Genomic DNA, 20,996 nt, shown 5'->3' with positions numbered 1-20,996 from the left:
GGGGTGAATTACATGTCACGTTTCAGCCTTAATTTGGAATTTCCTTCCCTTTGTATACAGAGTTTACAATTGGCCTCTTAGTTTTATTTGAGCATATTTTTAGCAAGCTTTAGAACCCAGTAAATACTTACTTGTGTTCCAGTGAAATGTCCACGAATAAGTCACAAGTTTCTGTCTTCTGTCTCTATAAATACCCACTTTTCCTTTAATGCTTATAGAAGTCTGTAGCACAGATTTATTACTACCTCCAGGCAAATGTGCTCTGAAATTACAATTCAGTAATGGGAGATGGATCCAAAAAACTCTTGGTAAAATATTGTATGTGTACTTGGGCATGAAGTTAGGATTGTTAATATCAATTAATTCTGTTCACAGAGGAGGACTTGTTTAAAACAACTTCATTTTTCTTTGGCATATATGTAATTACACAGCTGTAACTAATAACCATGGAGATGCAATCTACCATCCAAAAAACGAGCATTATTCTTCAAAGTATTATTTGTGCTTTTCTAACTTTACTGTCTCACCATGAAGGATAATTATTAAATACGACTAAATGTATGTATCAGGGCCTTTAGCAAGGGACAGCCCCACCTGGGGAGTGGCTCCTGTTTTCACAGTATATGACAGTTTTCTGGACACTACTTCCTAAAGAATATTGTTTGAGTTTGCAAGTCTACTGTTCTTTTTTCCAAAAAAACTGAGTAAAATATTTATTTCCACAGGATTTTCTTGTCCTTTTCTAATGTATGTTATCACCACCATTCTTTCTTTTATTCTTTGTGTAAACCATGTGCTCGACCACATTTGCCATTTTGTTGGGGTGACATTCCCATCAATCAAGTGACTGTTGGTGTACGCACCACAGAGAATTTACCATAAAAATTTCATTACAATTCATTGTGATCCCTGGATGGGACTTTCATGTACCAGAAATTTTAGCATGAAATACTTCAGATCTAATCTCAACCAAATACATATCCTGAGTAGTAGCCTTCCATTAGAGTTCTGCTTTTTAATTTAGTATTTACAGCCCACAGAACAAACGTCAGCAAAATATATAGGAAATACTTGCCAGCCACCTAGTGTAAAAGGCATTCCTTGGGAAGCAGCAAGGATTTGCTTCAGTGAATCCAGAAACAGCCTTGCTATATTTCAAAAGTAAATCTTACACTTCTATCAAAACCCACTAGATATGCCATTAAAAAAAAAAAAAAAAAAGGCTGAAATGGTCAAAGTTGGTATTTTGTTCCATTTCATTGATGGGTAAAGTTCTGATACTTACACATGCAATGGAGGAATAGGAGAAGGATCATAATGGTAACGTCCCTCATGATGTCTTGCATCAATTGGTACAGGTGGATGGAAGGCAGGAAAGAGATGAGGAGGGTCTGAAAAAGAAAGAAATTCCAACCTCTATTAAATGAAAACTTTGAAACACCACTGGATTAATTAAACAACACTGCTGTCTCTGCTACTTAAAACTACTTAAATCTTGTATAAGAATTGTGGAAGTCTTTAAAGTTAATTATGAGGCTATGCAAAGCCCTGAAGAGGTATGACTAAGTTATACCTCCATCTGAGAAAGAAGAGGCTAGAAACACAACTAAAACCCAGACAGGAAAACAAGAAAAAGAGGAATAACAGAAGCTCCCCAGCCTGGAAGAAAGGCTAGCCAGCGCAGAAGGACTAACAAGGCAAGTCACAAATGCAAGAGGAACAATAATTACCATCAAATGAATTGTAGGCAAAGACACTGTAATAAAAACATCAGCTTCATTTCTCTAATACCCATGATGCTCTTTAAGGTACTGTGTACTTTCCAAATTGCTAACTAGAAGAATCCATGACAGACACATACACACACACTTTAAATGCATGCTTTACCCCTTTCTTAGCCTCCTCTAGATTAGCCCTCTATAGCACCAACACAAAGGAGCTCTGGTGGCATAGTGGATATAGCTTTTGGCTGCTAACCAGAAGGCCAATGGTTCAAACTCACCAGCCACTCTGCAGGAGGAAGATGAAGCAATCTACTTCTGTAAAGATTTAAAGCCTTGGAAATCCAATTGGGGGGTCACTATCAGTTAGAATCAACTTGGTGGCAGTGGGTTTGGTTTGGGTTTTAGTCCCAACACAAGAGCATAATTTATAGGTTGGCCAGAGAAATACATGGCCCGGAAGAGATGAGATGACTGCTCAGACTCACTGAATGGAGGTTTAGAGCCCAACTCAAGGAATAGTGCTATGAAGTTACAATTCAGACCCGCCTCCCCTTCCTGCTCTCCTTCAACCCTGGTGTTGGGTGTTCCTGTGGTACTGGGTATGTGGACTTACTTAAAATAGCTCCTCTCTTCAATGAACTTGCAGTAATTTATACTGTTAGTCTGTCTTTTGCACTTAAAAATGCTGAACTAAAATTCAAAAATAAACTTTTTAAAATAGTGGTTCACTATAAAAGTTGAAGAGTGTGTTAAGAGATTTTATGAATCAAAGCATGGTGAAAACTTGTGAACAGTACTAAAGTCTTTCCCAAGTTCAAGAAATAAAATAATGGAGTTCAAAATCTGGAGCACTGATCCACAGCTAGGAGACTGATACTACCAGGCTCACACACCAGCCAACACACCAGGCTCACGATTCAAACATTAACTTCCACGTGGTCCTTCTCCAAGTATGCATGCACCCACTGTGCTGCTATTGTCCAAAACATTGCCAACGACAATTTACACAGAAGCTGGCTCAGAACATCCAGCTTATTTGTAAAAGTCTGGAGACTGTATCGTAACCTCAAGAGTGTTATCAGCTGCTACTGAGTCAGCCCCTGACTCATGGTGATCCCTTTGCACAATGGAACAAAAAGTCTGCACCATCCCGATCGGGGATCAGACCGCTGTGGTCCAGAGAGTTTTCAATGGCTGATTTTCAAAGGCAGATCACCAGGCCTTTCTTCTTAGCCCATCTCAGACTGGAAGCTCCACTAAAACATGTTTGGCATCATGGCAACACACAAGCTCTCCACTTAAGGACAGGTGCTGGCTGTTCACGAAATATGATGCTAGGAATCGAAGCCAGGTTTCCAGCATGGAAGTAAAGAATTCTACCAATGAAACATCAATACTCCCGAACACCAAGAATGTTGCTCTTGTTGTTGTTATGTGGAACCCCAAGGATAGTAGGGTCTATAGGCAATTCTAAATGAGACACTGCAAATATTTTGAGCAATCACTACGAGTGGATACTGAACCACTGCAGTGGCCCCAGAGGCTGTGCCCTCGGCATCTCCGGGCAAAAAGTACATAGACTGGAATGTGAACAGCACCCTGTGAAGTCGGCCCACACTGTGCCCCAACTGTGTATTTTCTTAAGTTGAAGGGGATAACTAATATATCTGTGGGTGTTGAATTCAGGTGGTTTTCATTGTTTTCTCGATACATTTCCCTCTTTTCCAAACTTCCTCCACCAAGTATCTCTTTAGTATTTAAACATAACGAACTTTTCTTTTTATAAATTACACCCACTCCTCATTTATCTGCATGGTTAGGTTCCAAAGACTAGTTACTCACTGCCATCAAGTCAGATCCGACTCACAGCAACCCCTCCTTGGGTTTCTGAGGTAGTATCACTATGGAAGTAAATTGCCCCATCTTCCTTCCGAGGAGTGGCTGGTGGGTTTGAACTGCCAGGCTTCTGGTTAGCAATCAAATGCCTTAGCCACTACACCACCAGAACTCCTTAAGACTAGTTAGTTATGCAAAATCTGTGTTATGTGATAGTCAGGGGGGTAGGGAGAACTGTGTCCCACCTATACCACCACTGCCTTTGCCCTCCCTGGTCACTATTATTGGACACCCCTGGGTACATCTCAGGATGTGCATGGCATACAGGGCTTCCCTTTCCCCATGAGCATGGAGTCCAAGGAATTGGGGTGGTGGTGATGATGGTAGTGGTTGGGTGTTGCCTGCTGTCCACCGTCTCCCACTGCCCACCCTGGGCAAGGACCTCACTCTATGTGGATGCAACTATGAATTATGACTAAGTACAAATATACATTTTTCATACACACAGAGCTCAGAATGTGTGAATTTACTCTACATTTAATATATGCCTTATATATGTGAGGAAAATAACCGTCATCATCTTTTATTCAAGTCTTTATAATGAACTTGCAGTGATTATGTGCACAGAAATAAAGACCAACCAGTTAATCCTACAAAATCAAGAGTGTATACCCAAGCAGTATAAACCCTCATCCCCAAGGAAGCCCCACTTCCCACCTTAAACACAATGCTATCGCTGAATCAGTGACATTTAAAAGACATTGCCATCTTTTTTTATTTTTTTTAGAGGCACTCTGGTGGTGTGTGGTTAAGGCATTTGGCTACTAACCAAAAATGTCAGTGGTTCAAACCCACCAGCTAATCCACGGAAGAAAGATGAGGCAGTCTGCTTCTATAAAAATGTACAGCCTTGGAAACCCAACAGGGGTCACTGTGAGTTGGAATCAACTCAATTGCCATGAGTTTGGTTAGTTTTATGGCCATCTTTTTTTAAGGAGACCTTAAAGCACTCAGCTGCTAACTAAAAGTTGGTCGGTTAGAACTCATCCGCTGCTCCATGGGTGAAAGATGTGCCAGTCTACTTCTGTAAAGATTACAGCCTTGGAAACCTTATGCAGCAGTTCTGCTTTGTTCTAGAATGTCACTATAATTTGGAATCGACTCAACATTAATGGGCTTGTGGGGTTTTTTCCCTGGCCATCTTCTTACTATCAAGAAATGATTGTGACAAGATTTTCATACTTTCTCTCCCTCCCTCCCTCCCTCTCATCTCCCTCCTTTCAGAATGAGAGAGAAAATGATCAAACCCTAAAAATACACTGGAGAGGGCAATATAAAGCAATTATTGGGACATTTAGTAGTCACTTCCACAGCATTGAATCTATAGATCTTTTGTGAGCTTAAAAGCTGATGCAGACTAAAAGTATGTGATATGTTCTGTAACATTTTTTACACAAAGTATTTGTGGCCCAGAGAGGGCTGCATTCTGGAATTAGGTTTAAATAAAAAACAGAAAATTAATGGATATGATTTGCTTTCACCAAAGACATCTGGTTTTAGTTCAAGTGTTTTACTGTTTCTATTTGTTTTCCTCTTGATTTAATTTAAAATAACTTTTCCTGGACTGCTAACGTCTGTGCAAACAGCTATACTTTGTGTTAGTTATTAGCAGAACAACACCTTTTGTGCCATTTTCAGGGAAAATTCAATGAAATTCAATGAAACACCCCTTTTCCAATTCAGGACAAAGTTGGCCATGAATGAAGAACAGAAACTAGTATGGGTGTGTTCTGTAACATATATGGTATCACATGACATTTAATCCTAACACATATCTCCGGTGGGGGGGGGGGGAACCTCCTGAATCCTGCAACAGTTAGTACTTCCCTTGCATCTTGGTTTGTCATTTCTATATGGAAGAGCAGCGGCATATTCCATCACGGGCCCAGGAAGCTGTCCAAAAGAACCCACATGACAAGAACAGCCCATGTCGCCAGCAGCTACCATAATTATCCACCTCACAGTTTATTATTTACACATGAGCAGCACAGCTGTGGAGCATCATAACTCAAGTGTATGTGTAATAAGTTACCGTACCACAGCCATCTCCTGCTCTGGCCCTTGACAAAATACCACTTGATGACTTTTCCAAAGTCAGGGTAAAACTGCTGAAGCAGAAGGAAGTGCCACTAAACCTAGCTACCTCCTATTTATCATACAATTTCCTGACTGATGGTTCCACAAACCAGCTGCTAAATGCTGTGTACTCTACTGTCAGCAAACTAAAGGGCTACATGGAAGACAGGGAGAATAATGTGCAGAACTGGTGGAATCAATTTTACTGAGGGAATTAAAATTCTACCAGGTGGGGAGAGTCGGTGAAGCAGTGGTAAGCAGTCAACTGTACCTGCTTATGGTTGCAAAGATGATTTATTACAGACTTGCAAGAGGTTTGACTATTGTACTAAACTCCTCTTACACGAAACAGAGATTTGAAGAGGGCATAATATCTAAGACTAGAGCGGAACAGTCCTTAAACCCCATAAATATGTAATTGGCTTGACACAAGTTTAAATTGAAATGCATAGTAAAAATATTTGTGCTGGGTATAGTTGTCAGTATTCAATTTCCCACTGGCTGTCATCATGCTGAGCACTAAGGGTCTCATTAGGGATGATAGGCATTGATTTTTAGGTCTCTTCACAACAGCCTGAGTTGATCATAAAACCTGTAGCCAGAGAATAACTGAGAAAGACACTTGGAGATTTATTTTCAGTTGCATTCTTCTTGCAAGAAATAGTTTTAGTATCCTCAGGCTATAAGATCTCTTGGATGCATCCTGGGAAACTGTCTTTCAAGGTTTAAAATTTACATACAAAAACTGTAGATTGAAAAAGAGAGATCAAAGTCGGCTCCCTGAGTACCCTGGGGGAGTAATTCACCAAATGATGACTGAGTGAATGGCCTGGAAGTACCCACAAAACAGCACAAGAGAGATCCAGAAGAGTAAACTCAATGTTCTTATGACTCGTTTCAATACTGAGGTCATCTGAACACTGATTTTGTCATTTACTCTAGAACAGAACTAGAGATGATTTTTTCCAGGCAGTTGTGTCAGCCATGTCCATGGGAATGTCCAGTCACCTTAAGTTCATTCAATCACCTGCCATCAGTAGAAATATCCTGAGTGCAACATGCACCATGCTAAAACCAATCCAATCATCTAGCATCTATAAAATGGGAGATTTCAAGCAGAAGCCAGGTGAAGAGAAGCGGTAAGCCCACTGCCAAGGAATTTATTGCAAGGAGACCATGGAGAGGCAGTCTCACCTCACTTGTGGCCTCACCATGACACCTGCAAGACCTTCCCCAGGGCTCAGGAGCATAAAGCATTTGGACTGACTCAAAGACCCAGACTGACTCAGACCCTTGTTACTCCAACCTATAGACAACATGGCACCAGAAAGGAGCTTTTCTGGCACCTCTGGCGACACCCAAGGGATGTCTAGTGCATCATGTCTAGAGCAAGGTAGTGTGTAGCACTCCATGGTCTGCTGGGAAAGGGGTCTAGGAATGTTCTCCACCACAAGAACTAGAAGTGGGCTTGCTGGGCATCCTCTGGGAATCTCCCACGGAGGGCTACATGGAGCATTCCAAACCAAACCAAACCCACTGCTGTCAAGTTGATTCTGAATCACAGTGACTCTATAGACAAAGGAGAACTAACCTGTAGGTTTTCCAAGGCTGTAAATCTTTATAGAAGCACACTGCCACATCTTTTTCCCATGTAATAGCTGGTTGGTTTGAACCACAGACCTTTGGGTTAGTCGCCTAGCACCACTGCACCATCAGGGCTCCCCCATGGAGCTTTAAGAACCTCTTTTTTGATCTCACCTGCATGTTGTGGGACACTAGAAATTTCTCCAGGGTTACTAATATGGATTATTGGATACAATAATCCATGTTATGGATTATTATCCGTAACATGAAGCATGTTTTAAGAAAGTTCAGTTCTAATATACTCTGGCAATCTTGTAGATATCCTGTGTTCTGGTTACCTAGTACCACTCTGACAAGAATATACCACAAATGGGATGGCTTGAAGAAACAGGAGTTTATTCTCTTACAGTTTGGAGGCTTTAAGTCTAAGTTCAAAGTGCCAGGCTTTAGGGGCTAGGTGAAAGCCCCTCAACCTTGGCTTCAGCTCTACCTCCTGTTCTCAGCCCACTGGAGCTAGAGGCATCTTTCCATTCAGATAGCTGCTGGTTGCTGAGGCTGACAAGCCCAAGGTTGACAAGTAAAAAGGCACAGTCCCAATGTTACCAAACCACACGGCAGGCCATTAATTCAAGTCCATTGAAAGTCCCAAGGGCAGCAGAGCATGGCAGGCTGCTGAACAATTACATGACTACATGCAGGGTTCAAGTGCACCATAAGCTAGAGACTGTTCCCAAAGCTGCTTCTTATATTTTGGGAAGAAGACCACATCCCTAAGGCAGCTACTCAGCTGCTCACAGTAGATTCCACCATGAAATTGATTATCACTCTCATCATGGGGAATACAACATCCAGCTGCCCAGCCATTCAACCAGGCCCAACCAAGTTGACACACAAACTTAACTACCACACCCTGCATTAAAAAAAAATGATCTCCTATTATTTTCTCCCTTCATACTGTGGCAATAGCCTGAACTGGGACAGTGTATGCTATGGTAAGACCAAACCAAACCAAACCAATTGCTGTCCGATCAATTCTAACTTTTAATGACCCTACAGGACAGAGTGGGAGCTCTGGTAGCATAGTGGCTAAAACACTTGCCTGCTAACCAGAGGGCTGGCGGTTCAAACCCACCAGCCACTCCTTGGAAGGAAGGTTGGGCAATCCTACTTCCGTAGTGATACTGCCTCGGAAACCCAAGGAGGGGTCGCTATGAGTCGGGTTTGACTCGACGGCACATAACAACAACAACAACAACAACACAGGACAGAGTAGAACTGCCCCAGAGGGTTACCAAGACTATAGTCCTCTGCAGTTGCAGATTGCCACATCTTTCTTCTGCAGAGCAGCTGGTAAGTTTAAACCTCCAACCTTCTGGTTCACAGCTGAGCACTTTTAACCACTGGGCCACTAGGACTCTGTATGCTGTAACAGAGATCAGCAGGCTACCACTTGCTGGGCATTTTTTAAATAAATACAGTGTTATTAGGACACAGCCACATGCAACTGTTTACGTATCGCTTGACTAATTTTGCACTACAAAGGCAAAAGACAGAGAATGCATGGCCCACAAAGCATAAAATATTAACTATTTGGTCCTTTACTGAAATTTTATTTTTTCCCATATGGAGATATATATATATGTATCACAAACACACACACACACACACATATATATATATATATATATATATATATATATATATATATAGTGATAACATTACATATATATAGATAGATAGATAGATAGACAGACAGATAGTGATAACATTACATTATAAAATATTTATGACAACTTTCCCTAAGGACGCTAGTTTGACTTAAAAATGTCTTTGTAATAAATATGCCCATTCTAATAATTATTCTGAAAAGAGAGATTCAATCCCTAATTTTTAAAAAACCTGTATTATATGCTGGTGGTTCAAAACCATCAGCCACTCCTCAGAAGGAAGATGGGGCAATCTCCTTCTGCAGTGATACTGCCTGGGAAACCCAAGGAGGGGTCGCTCGATGGTACATAACAACAACAAACAACATATTAAATAAGAAAATCTAAGAGAATGGATAAAATTTACCATATATCTAGAAAGTAATGCTAATAATCACTTTAGCATGGCAAATTTAAGTTAACTTATATGCTAAATTAAACCATATGCAAAGTTACAGAAAAAGGTAATTAACACCATAAACTATGCTGTTTCTGAAACTCAATACATTTTTTACTTTCTGGCAAATATCCCTACATTCCTGACTTTTCTTGAATAAATTTTCATGGACATTCTCCATTCCTCAAATAGCATGCTTTCTATCATTTCTCCTGTGTAAGTATGTAGGGGCACTAAATTAATTAATATTTTATATCTAAATGTTACCCAGCACCATACTCTGGTCCTATCACAATTTGTTCTTTTTGTAACAGTTTGATCCATGCCACACTCTAAAACACCTGTGTTTTCCACAAGAAAATGATAAATGGTCCTCTACAAGTAAATTGACAAAAGAAACCAGCCTTAACTACCTCAAATGTGTCCTGTAGTGAACAAACAATTAATCCTTCCACTTTCTGGTCCCTTCTAACTTCTGTCAGCAAGTCTTCCACAATTCCAGCTAAAACTCATACCCAAAGTGTTCCCAATGACGGAAAAAAAACCATGTCTACCTATTGGCCAACCAATCAAATCTTTCTATCCAGAGGCTCTGGAATGTATGTTGCCTATGATTTCATATACATACACATATACACAAACACATTCATCCATCACACTTTGGTTGTTGCCAGCTTTCCTGCTGGGTCAAGGCAGAAAAAATGAACAACAAAGAGAACTAAGAGAAGGTTTATAGCTGTTATACCTAAACCACAAAGGAAATCATATAAAAAATACATGAGGACTCTCTACATTTCAAAGTGACAAATCCATTTATTCAAAATATGTTAAAGGCAATATTTTCAGAGAAAACACGTATGCTTGGAAATAGATTAAAATTGATTACTGATGATACATTCTTATGTCAATGACCACTTTTTTGGACAGCACAACTCAAAACCAAATTCATAGTGCCAAAAGTATACACTGGGATTCTTTATGCTTATGAAGTGAAAGCAGAAAATGAAATGGTTTCATGAAAAGCATTTGGTAGTTCAGATCTAACCAATGAAGTTCTGGACTTGATGAACTCAAGAGTTATCTAGTTTAGATAATCACCAGTTGCCACAGAGTCAATGTCAACTCATGGCCATCCCCCCTGTGCTCCACAGGGTTTTCAATGGCTAATTTTCAAACAAATTGCCAGGCCTTTCTTCCACGGGAAGGGACTATGAAAGTGCTCACCAACTCTGTGGTTAGCAGCCAAGTGTGTTAATCATATGTACCACCCAGGAACACTGATTACACTGATTTAGTTAGTGAACCAAAAGTGAATGAAAAAAGATGAGGTCTGGAAGTTGTATTCTATCCAAAATAAATCAATTCACAGAAGTGTTTTCTGACATTTTTTTTTTTTTTTCAATGTTGCAAAATTAGCAGAACAGGTAGTGCAATGTGAAAGCAAAGGCAGCACTTTATAAAACTCACACACACTTTCTGGTGCAATCCTCTTGGCCACTCTAAAAATTAGTATTTCCAGAGTTCATTATTATTCCTCTCAATCTTGCTTCTCTTGACTTCCTGTTATCCATCCTGAAAACTAAGAAGGGAAAAATCCTGTATCTGCCCAGAGAAACTAAATGATCTACCCAAAGCCTGAGATGCCAAGATGGTATTCTATTTCACTACCAGAACACACTTGAATCAGCCCTCCAAAGGCCAGCCTCAGCACAGCACAGAACTCCAGACACCGTCTCTCAACTCTGTAGGATGGCCTGAGGAGCCCTGGAAACACACCACCCCAGAGCCATGTAGAGATCTCGTTCCAAAGATCTCAAATGGGACTCAGAACATCAGGGGAGTTGACAGAGTCCCACAGAGGGGAATAACGCACTGCTGGAAACCAGACAGACACTGATTCAAAGCCAACCTTGAGAAATATTTTAAAGTCACTGTCCTTAAGAATGGGTTGCTTAGCAGCTTTGCAGCAATTAAGAAATGGTTGAGGCACATATTGATGTTGCTCAATTTCAGACAAGAAGCTGGAGAGGACAGAGGTTGTTGATTCTACCCTTTAATTTCTACCATCAACCCCATTTGTTGCTCCTGTCAATTCTACAACTAAAGGTCTTCCAAGGTTTCCCCTGGAAGTAAATCCTCCATGGCTTACCTTATCAATACTCACAATGCAACGCACTGACATCAAGTGGGATCTGACTCATAGCGACCCCTCCCTTGGGTTTCTGAGACGGTATCACTACGGAAGTAGATTGCCCACCTTCCTTCCGAGGAGTGGCTGGTGGGTTTGAACGGCCAGCCTTCTGGTTAGCAGTCAAATGCCTTAGGCACTCTGCCACCAAAGCTCCTACCTTATCAATAGTAATTAATAATAAAATGATGGTGTTTCAGTAGCAGTTTAGTGGTAGAATATTTTCATCTTCCATGTAAGAAACCCAAATTCGATCCCCAGCCAATGCACCTCATGTACAGATACTACCTCTCTGTCAATGGAGGCTTGTGTGCTGCTCTGATGCTGAACAGGTTTCAGTGGAGCTTCCAGACTAACATGGGCTAAGAAGAAAGGCCTGATGATCTACTTCCAAATAGCAGACAACAAAAACCCTATGTAATACAGTGGTTGTGGTAGTTAAGTTTATGTGTCAACGTGGCTGGGCCTGGTTGAGTTGCTGGGCAGCTGGATGTAGTATTTCCCATGATGAGACTGGTAATCAACTCCATGGTGGAATCTACTGTGAGCAGCTGAGTAGCTGCCTTAGGGCTATGGTCTGCTTCCTGTACATAAGGAGAAGCCTTGGGGAACAGTCTCTAGCTTATGGAATGCTTAAACCCTTTACGAAGCCAAGTCGTTGTTCAGCAGCCTGTCATGCTCTCCCAATCTTGGGACTTTCAAGGGACTTAAATAAATGGCCTGCCATGTGGTTTGGTAATATCGGAACTGTGCCTTGTTAACTTGTTAACCTTGGGTTTGTCAGCCTCAGCAGTCAGCAGCTGAGTGAAGAAAAGCCTCCAGCTTCAGTGGAGTGGGAGCAGGAGGCAGAGATGAAGTCCAAGGTTGAGGGGCTTTCACCCAGCCCCTAGAGCCTGGCACTTTGAACTTAGACTTAAAACCTCCAAACTGTAAGAGAATAAACTCCTGTTTCTTCAAGCCATCCCATTTGTGGTATATTCTTGTCAGAGAGGTACTAGGTAAGCAGAACAGTGGTCTAATCTGCAACTGAGCATGAAGATGGCACAAAACTGGGCAGCATTTCATTCCGCTGTCTGTGGGGTCACCACAGTTGTGGGCTGGCTCAATAGCAGCTAACAACAACAATAATAATAATAATCGTTAGTAGAAGTACGATTCATTGAATAATACATGTCAGGCAATGTATATACTAAACCTTTTAGATTTATTTATTTCTCCTCATGACCCTGAGAAGCAGGTACTCTCATTGTGCTATATCTATTATTATGGATGAGAAATTGGTCAAGTACCTTGTCCAACACAGGACAGCAACAGGATACAGAAGTCAGGTGTTTCTTTGACCCCAAAACCAGTCCTCCCATAACTTTACTTCTTACCATGAAAACATCAGAGTTCAGGCTTTTCATCATCTCTTATCTAAACTACAGTCCCAGACGTGCATCACTAAATCCCAGACTGAACTGTGTCTTTCTCTTCTTCCCAAACCTGTCATGGCTCAGCACTGCCTTCTAAGTCTAGTTCACATTCTTTACATGGCCTTCAAGGCCCCCACCTAACTCCACCCAAGAGAGTTCCTATACCAAGGGTCTCTGCTCCCTGTGGGTATTAGTTTCCTAGGCTGTAACAAAGTGCTACCAAGTGGGTGGCTTAAAACTTGAGAAATGTATTCTCTCATAGTTCTGGAAGCTAACAGCCCAAATTCAGGTTGTCAGCAAGCCCATGCTTCCTCTAAAGACTCTAGGTGAAGATCTTTTCTTATCTCCCAGCTTCTGGTACCTCAGGTGTTCCTTGGCTTGTAGCAGCATAACTCCATTTCTGCCTCTATTGTCACTCAGCCATCCCCCTGCACATTTGTCTCTAGATCTTCTCTTCTTTAATAAGGACATCACTCCTATTGGATTAGGATCTACCTACTCTCATGGAAGGTCCCTGGGTGGTATAAGCAGTTTGCAGTCTGCTCCTAACCTAAAGGTTAGTAGTTCAAATGGACCCATCAGCACGATGGAAGAAAAGCCTGGCAATCTCCTTCCATAAAGATTACAGCCAGGAAAATCTTACAGAGCGGTTCTATTATTTAATTATGGGCTTGTCATGAGTTGAAATTGACTCAATGGAAATGGGTTTGTTTGTTTGTTTTTAACTCATCTTTAAAGCCATGTTATGGATGTCAGAAAAGACTCTGAAACTTGGTCTTGAATGGAGAGTAGCTAAAACAAATGGAAGAAATGATGGAAGAAAAGAGCTGAACAGAAGATTTCAAAAGGTGGCTAGAGAAGACAAAGTAAAGTATTACAATGAAATGTGCAAAGACCTGGAGTTAGAATAGAGAACATTCTCAGCATTTTTCAAGCTGAGCGAACTGAAGAAAAAATTCAAGCCTCAAGTTGCAACACTGAAAGATGTATGGGCAAAATACTGAATGATGCAGGAAACATCAAAAGAAGATGGAAAGAATACAGAGTCACTGCACCAAAAAAAACTGGTCAATGTTCAGTTATTTCATGAGGTACCCTATAATCAAGAACTAATGGTACTGAGGGAAGAAGTCCAAGCTGCACTGAAGGAACAGGCAAAAAACAAGGCTCTGGGAATTGACAGAATAGCCAATGAATGTTTCAACAAACAGATGCAGTGCTGGAGGCACTTACTCATTTATGCCAAGAAATTTAGAAGAGACCTTCCTGGCCAACTGACTGGAAGAGATCCATATTTGTGCCCATTCCAAACAAAGGTAATCCAACAGAATGTGGAAATTATCAAATAATATCCTTAATATCACTCAAAAGTAATATTTTGCCGAAGATTTAAAATTTTGAAATTTTTCAAAACTGATTACAGCAGTATAGTGACAGGGAACTTCCAGATATTCAAGCCAGAATCAGAAGAGGATGTGAGATAAAGGATATTATTGCTGATGTCAGACAGATCTTGGCTGAAAGCAAAGAATACCAGATAGATACTTACTTGTGTTTTATTGACTATGCAAAGGCATTCAACTATGTGGGTAGTAATAAATTATGGATAACATTGCAAAGAACAGGAATTCCAGAACACTTGATTGTGCTCGTGAGGAACTTGTACATAGACCAAGAAGCTGTCATTTGAACCAAACAAGGGATACTGGATGGAGTGTGCATCAGGGTTGTATCCTTTCATCATACTTATTCAATCTGTATTCTGAGCAAATAATCCAAGAAGCCAAACTACATGAAGACGAACGCAGCATCAGGATTGGAGGAAGACTTATTAACAATCTGAGATATGCAAATGACACAACCTTGCTTGCTGGAAGTGAAGAACACTTGAAGCACTTACTAATGAAGATAAAAGACTACACCCTTTATTATGGATTACACCTCAACATAAAACAAAAATCCTCACTACTGGACGAACAAGCAAACCATGATATATGGAGAAAAGACTGATGTCAGAGATTTCATTTTACTTGAATCCACAATTAACACCTATGGAAGCAGCAGTCAACATAGTAGATGTCGTACTGCACTGGGCAAATCTGCTAAAAAAGAGGAGCTCTGGTGGTGTAGTGCCTAAGGCATTGTGACTGCTAACTAGAAGGCTGGCAGTTCTAAGCCACCCACTACTCCTCAGAGGAAGGTTGAGCAAACTACTTCCGTAGTGATACCACCTTGAAAACCTAAATAGGGGTCACTATGAGTCAGATCTGACTCAAAGGCACTGGGTTTTGGTTTAAACTGTTAAGAAACTAAGACGTTGCTTTGAAGACTAAGGTGCACCTAACCCAAGCCAAGGTATTTTTAATCACCTCATATGCATGTGAAAGCTGGGCATTGAATAAGGAAGACCAAAGAAGTGTTGATGCCTTCCAATTCTGATGCTGGTGAACAATACTGAATGTACTATGGACTGCCAGAAGAATAAACAAATCTTTCTTGGAAGAAGTGCAATCAGAATGCTCCTTGGAAGTGAGAATGGCCAAACTTCTTCTAACTTATTGTTGTCATGTTGTCAGAAGGGACCATTCCCTGGTGAAGGTTATCATGCTTGGTAAAGTAGAGGGTCAGCCATAAAGGGGAAGACCCTCAAAATGGTGAATTGACACAGTGGCTGCAATGGTGAGTTCAAGCATAACAAGGATTGTGAAGACAGCACAGAACAGGACAGTGTTTTGTTCTGTGGTACATAGGATCACCATGAGTCTGAGCTGACTCGATGACACCTAACTACAACATAAATGAGGTCATGTTAATTTAACTGATAACATCTTCAAAGGCCTACTTCCAAATAAGATAACAATGATAGGAATGGAGGTTAGGCCTTCCATATACCTTTTTGGAGAACACAATTCAATCCATAAAATCTAGGCAGCCATTCATTTATATTGTATCCAGTGTATTGCTTATGTTGTCCTTTTCTTATCCAAGCCCTACTCTCTCTTCAAGACTTAATGCAAGCAACACCTCCTCCATCAAAGTTCCCCTGGTCCTCATGGCATTACGTGCTCCATCTCCCTTCTCCACAATTCAGGTTGCCTAGGAGCTCTGGTAGCATAGTGCCTCAGGCACCTGACTGCTAACCAGAAGGTTGGCAATTCAAACCCATCAGCCACTCCTCAGAAGGAAGATGGGGCAATCTACTTCCGTGGTGATACTGCCACGGAAACCCAAGGAGGGGTCACTATGAGTTGGGTCGAACTCAATGGCATATAACAACAACAACAACAACAACAGGACCATGATGGTACAACCTGTAGAACTTTATTTGCATCCATGCTGTGTCCTCACCATCTCTTCTCCCACTAGACTCTAAGGGCACTGATGACCTTTCTGCTTCTCAATATAACACTTGGCTTCACACACGGGAGATGTTCAGTACATGTTTACTGAATACTGAGATTAAGCACAGCTGTGGGGGATAAAAACACCTTAAGAGATGAGTGTTGACTTTGTTCCTACAGTGTCAGGCAATGGAGTGATGACTCCTGCCCTCTTAAGTGCCTAATTAGAATTGTCTACTTTCCTTCCTAGGAGCTCTGGTAGCATAGTGCCTAAGGCACTTGACTGCTAACTAGAAGGCTGGCGGTTCAAACCCACCAGCCACTCCTCGGAAGGAAGATGGGGCAATCTACTTCCATAGTGATACTGCCTCGGAAACCCAAGGAGGGGTCGCTATGAGTCGGTCCGACTCGAGGGCATATAACAACAACAACAACACTTTCCTTCTTAGGCTATGTAGGGCATGAAGGCAGAAGAGTCTCATTTATCCTTGTTTACCCAGTAAAACATAGGAATTGGTGGGTCACTAGTAGATCCTCACCTTCTATGAAGGAGACCCAGGTTCAATTCCTGGCCAATGTACCTCATGCACAGCCACACCCATTTGTCACTGCAGACTTGTGTATTGCTATGATGCTGAACATGGTTCAGCACAACTTCCCAGACTCAGACAAACTAGGAAGAAAGGCCTGGTGATCTACTTCCAAAAAGCAGGCAAGGAAAGCACTCTGGATCACATTAGTCAATCATATAGATGGCACAGAACGAGTCAGTGTTTCATTCCACAATGTTTGGGGTTGACATGACTTAGGGGCTGACTCAAGGGCAGCTAACAATAACCACTTCATAAAAATTCAGTAAATGTTTGTTATAGGAAAAGTGGAAGAAGGAAGGGAATATAAGAAAGGAAACAGGCCAGACAATGGCAGCTGTGGACTGAGTCAGTCTTCATACGTGGGCGCAAGAAGACTTCCTACCTACTTGACTGAGCAAAACAGGGGGAAAACAAAGGTATGGGCTTCCTGACACCCTTTGGAATCCTCCCTGTGAAGTTTTCCACCTGCTCTCCTTTCTGAGAACATGGGGCCAAATGCCAGAAGATGCCTGCATGACCTGAGCCAACTCTTACAGCTCTTTCATCCTCTGGCCCAACAGGAGATGTCTACTTTCTGACAGGCTACTAGTAACTACATGTACATCCAAAAAGTCAGGCGGCTTCTCACATCCACCCTGCCACCCTGAAGACAGAGCAGGCAATGGTGAACACTTAGCAACAACATCCCCATATTGGGGCTTTTCCAAAAGTCTGAAAGGTCCTTTCCTACCAAGGAAATATTTGATGTTCCACTGAATTCAAGAGATTTGAGCATGTGGAAAAGAAGCTCTTTGACACAAAAGGTTGGAGGTCAAAAGTTTAAAAGCTCATGACAGAAATGACAGGGGCCTCTTCACTCCCTTCCGCATTTTTTTGTCAATAACATCAAAGGCTCTCGCCTGTTTTTAATACTATGATTGTCATGCCTTTGGAATCCATTGACATTCCAGCATGTTTATTGCACATTGGGAGCATGAAAAGGCTCCACTTTCTTGTCCCTTAAACTCTGAATGCTCACTGTTTAAGAAGCATCCTTGCTTGCAGGAACACACAAAGCTTTAAAGCAAAGAATTTATTTTAAGTGGTTATGTCACCAAGATTATAAAATAATAAAGCACACAAAGTGGTCCACTTGCAATGATGAGCAAGGAAATAGGGAAAAGCACAAGAATTCCCCATTACTTGGGAGAAAAAAAAAAAGTCTCTTCATATTTCCTGGCTGGTGAAAATTTAAGTACCAAAATTTCTCACCATTTTTCTTGTATTTCTCTTTTCCTTGCAGTTCTAAACTACTATTAGGCACAGCTGTTACACACACCCTCAAAAATATTGCCAAAGTGAGTATATTATCAATCAGCATCATTTAATGGATTCTGAAAGCTCTTTCTACTTAAGAATGGTGCTCAGTGGTACCCTGCTTACTCAGATAACATCCAAACAAAACAAAGAAAATCTTGGGCAAAGCACTCCAACATACAATCACCAATTAAATATAAACACAAAAACATCACAATGCCTCAGAAATAACAGACCATCACAGTCCACACAAAGAAACAAGATAAAGCAATAGAAACAAGGGACCAGGATACAGACCCAGAACACATCCCTGAGGAAGCAGCAGCATTGGAATGCTCTGATAAGGAATTCAAAAGAATTATATTTAGATACCTTCAACAGATTGAGAGACAGACCAAGGAAAACACAGACAAAATCCTAGAACAATTTCGAAAGATAATACAAGAACAAAATGACAAAATAAATGAAAAATTAGAAATGATACAAAATCTACAGACAGAAATCCCGAAGATGAATACTAAAGTCTCAAAAAGAGATAACACACGGAACAGGCAAAGGAATAAAATTGAATAAACGGAAGACAGAATTAGTGATATTGAAGACAAATACCTCAATACTTCTTTGGAAAGGGATCAATGAGAAAAAAAGATCAAATCAAAATGGAGAAAGTCTAAGGTTCATGTGGGAAACCATCAAAAGGAATAACTAAGTGTAATCGGAATTCCAGAACAGGAAGAGAAAAATAAAACCACAGAAAAAATTGTTGAAGATTTGTTGGAAGAGAATTTCCCTGATGTGATGAAAGATGAGAATATATCCATTCAAGAAGTTCAATGAACCCCAAACAGGATAGACCTCAAAAGAAAATCACTAAGACATATCATCATCAAACTCACTAAAACCAAAGACAAAGAAAGAATCCTGAAAGCAGCACAGGATGAACTAAAAGTTACCTACAAAGGGAAACCAATAAGACTAACCTCTGATTTCTCAGCAGAAATCATGTAGGTAAGAAGGCAATGGGATGGTATATATAAAATGCTGAAAGAAAAAAATTTCCTTCAAGGATTATATACCCAGAAAAATTGTCCCTCAAAAATAATAGTATAATTAGGACATTTCCAGATAAGCAGAAATTAAGGGAATTTGTTAAAACCAGACCAACCTTACAAGACATTCTAAAGGGAATCCTTTGGACAAAGAACCAACAACAGCAAACAACAATCAACCATTAACAAACATGATGACATAACCCAGAAACCAACCCAGTTATGGAAGTACCCAAAGCAAATAAGCCTACAAGATTGTAAACAGGGAACCAGAGACATCAATTGGCAAATGAGGAAAATTACAAAACAAAAACAGGGAAAAAAAATAGTGTAGTTACAGAATTTCAAAATGATGAGGAAGTCAAGATAATTGCAAGATAGAACAGACTGTTCTAAACTTAGGAAGAAAATTATAAATCACAGGGTAGCCTCAAAGAAAAATGATAAACCTTCACATCAAAATAAAAAAAAAAAGGACAAGCACAAATATTTAGCAAATACTAAAACAATAGCAACAAAGGAAGTGATAACATGATTCATAAACAAAAGGAGCTCAGCACGGAAAATTATATGGAACAAAGAAATCATTAACACCACAAAAAAGTACATAACAAATGACAGCAACAAATTCATATTTTTTTGATAAATACACTGAATGTCATTGGATTAAATGTACAACTCAACACTTGGAGAGTTGCAAACTGGATAAGAAAACATAACCCATCAATATGCTGTCTACAAGACACATACCTTAAAGACAAAAACAAAGACAGACTTAAAATCAAAGGCTAGGAAAAGATATAGCAAGCAAATGGCAACTATAAAAGAGCAGGAGTGGCAATATTAATTTCTGATAAAATTGACTTTAAGACAAAAACCACCATAAGAGACAAGGAAGGGCATTATATAATGATTAAAGGATCGATTGAATAGGAGCACATAATAATAATAAATATCAAAGCACCCAATGAAAGAGCCCGAAAATACATAAATCAGACTTGAACAGAATTGAAAAGACAAATAGATTACTCCATGGTCATAATAGGAGGCTTTAATACACCACTTTCAATCAAAGATAAAACAACTGGTAAGAAACTCAACAAAGACACACAAGAACTAAACAACACAATCTACCAACACTACTTTATAGACATCTACAAAGTACTTCACCCAACAATACACAAAATGCATTCTTTGCCAGTGCACATGGAACACTCTCCAGGATAGACCATATTTAGGCATAAAGTAAAGCTTAATAAATTTAAAAAACATTGAAATACTGCAAAGCATCTTCTCTGATTACAATGCTATAAAATTGGAAATCAACAATAAGATAAACGGATAAAAGAGTAAACACATGGAAACTGAATAATACCCCTCAAAACAACTGGGTAATAGAAGAAATTAAAAAATTCCTTGAATTAAGCAAGAATGAAAACACAGCACACTAAAATCTTTGAGACAGTGAAAAAGCAGTGAACAGAGGCCAATTCATAGCAACAAATACACATATCAAAAAAGAAGAGCCAAAATCAGCAACTTAACCCAACATCTCCAAAAATGAGAAAAAGAGCAGCAAAAAAAAAAAAAAAAAGCCTACAATCACCAAAAGAAAAGAAAGAATAAAGATTCAAACAGAAATAAATGAAACTGAAAATAGACAACAGAAAAAAAATCAGTAAGACTAGAAGTTGGTTTTTTGAAAAGATTAATAAAATTGACAAACTACTC

The 20,996-nt window shown here is 40.1% G+C and overlaps 1 protein-coding gene across 1 annotated transcript in view; it reads right to left on the bottom strand.

The window, feature by feature from the left end:
- The window catches only part of GLI3 (GLI family zinc finger 3), a 365,028-nt gene that overhangs the window by 164,892 nt on the left and 179,140 nt on the right, over positions 1-20,996 (bottom strand). Inside the window, exon 3 of the mRNA XM_007941238.2 lies at positions 1,286-1,391. Coding sequence (XP_007939429.1) covers positions 1,286-1,391 — 106 coding nt within the window. The remainder of the gene's footprint in view (positions 1-1,285; positions 1,392-20,996) is intronic.

The sequence above is a fragment of the Orycteropus afer genome, unplaced genomic scaffold, assembly GCF_000298275.1.
Source record: "Orycteropus afer afer isolate SDZICR_OR568_19922 unplaced genomic scaffold, OryAfe1.0 scaffold00077, whole genome shotgun sequence".
Taxonomy (NCBI): Eukaryota; Metazoa; Chordata; class Mammalia; order Tubulidentata; family Orycteropodidae; genus Orycteropus; species Orycteropus afer.
Note: the sequence above shows the minus strand (reverse complement) of the source record. Positions and strands in the feature narration are given on the sequence as shown.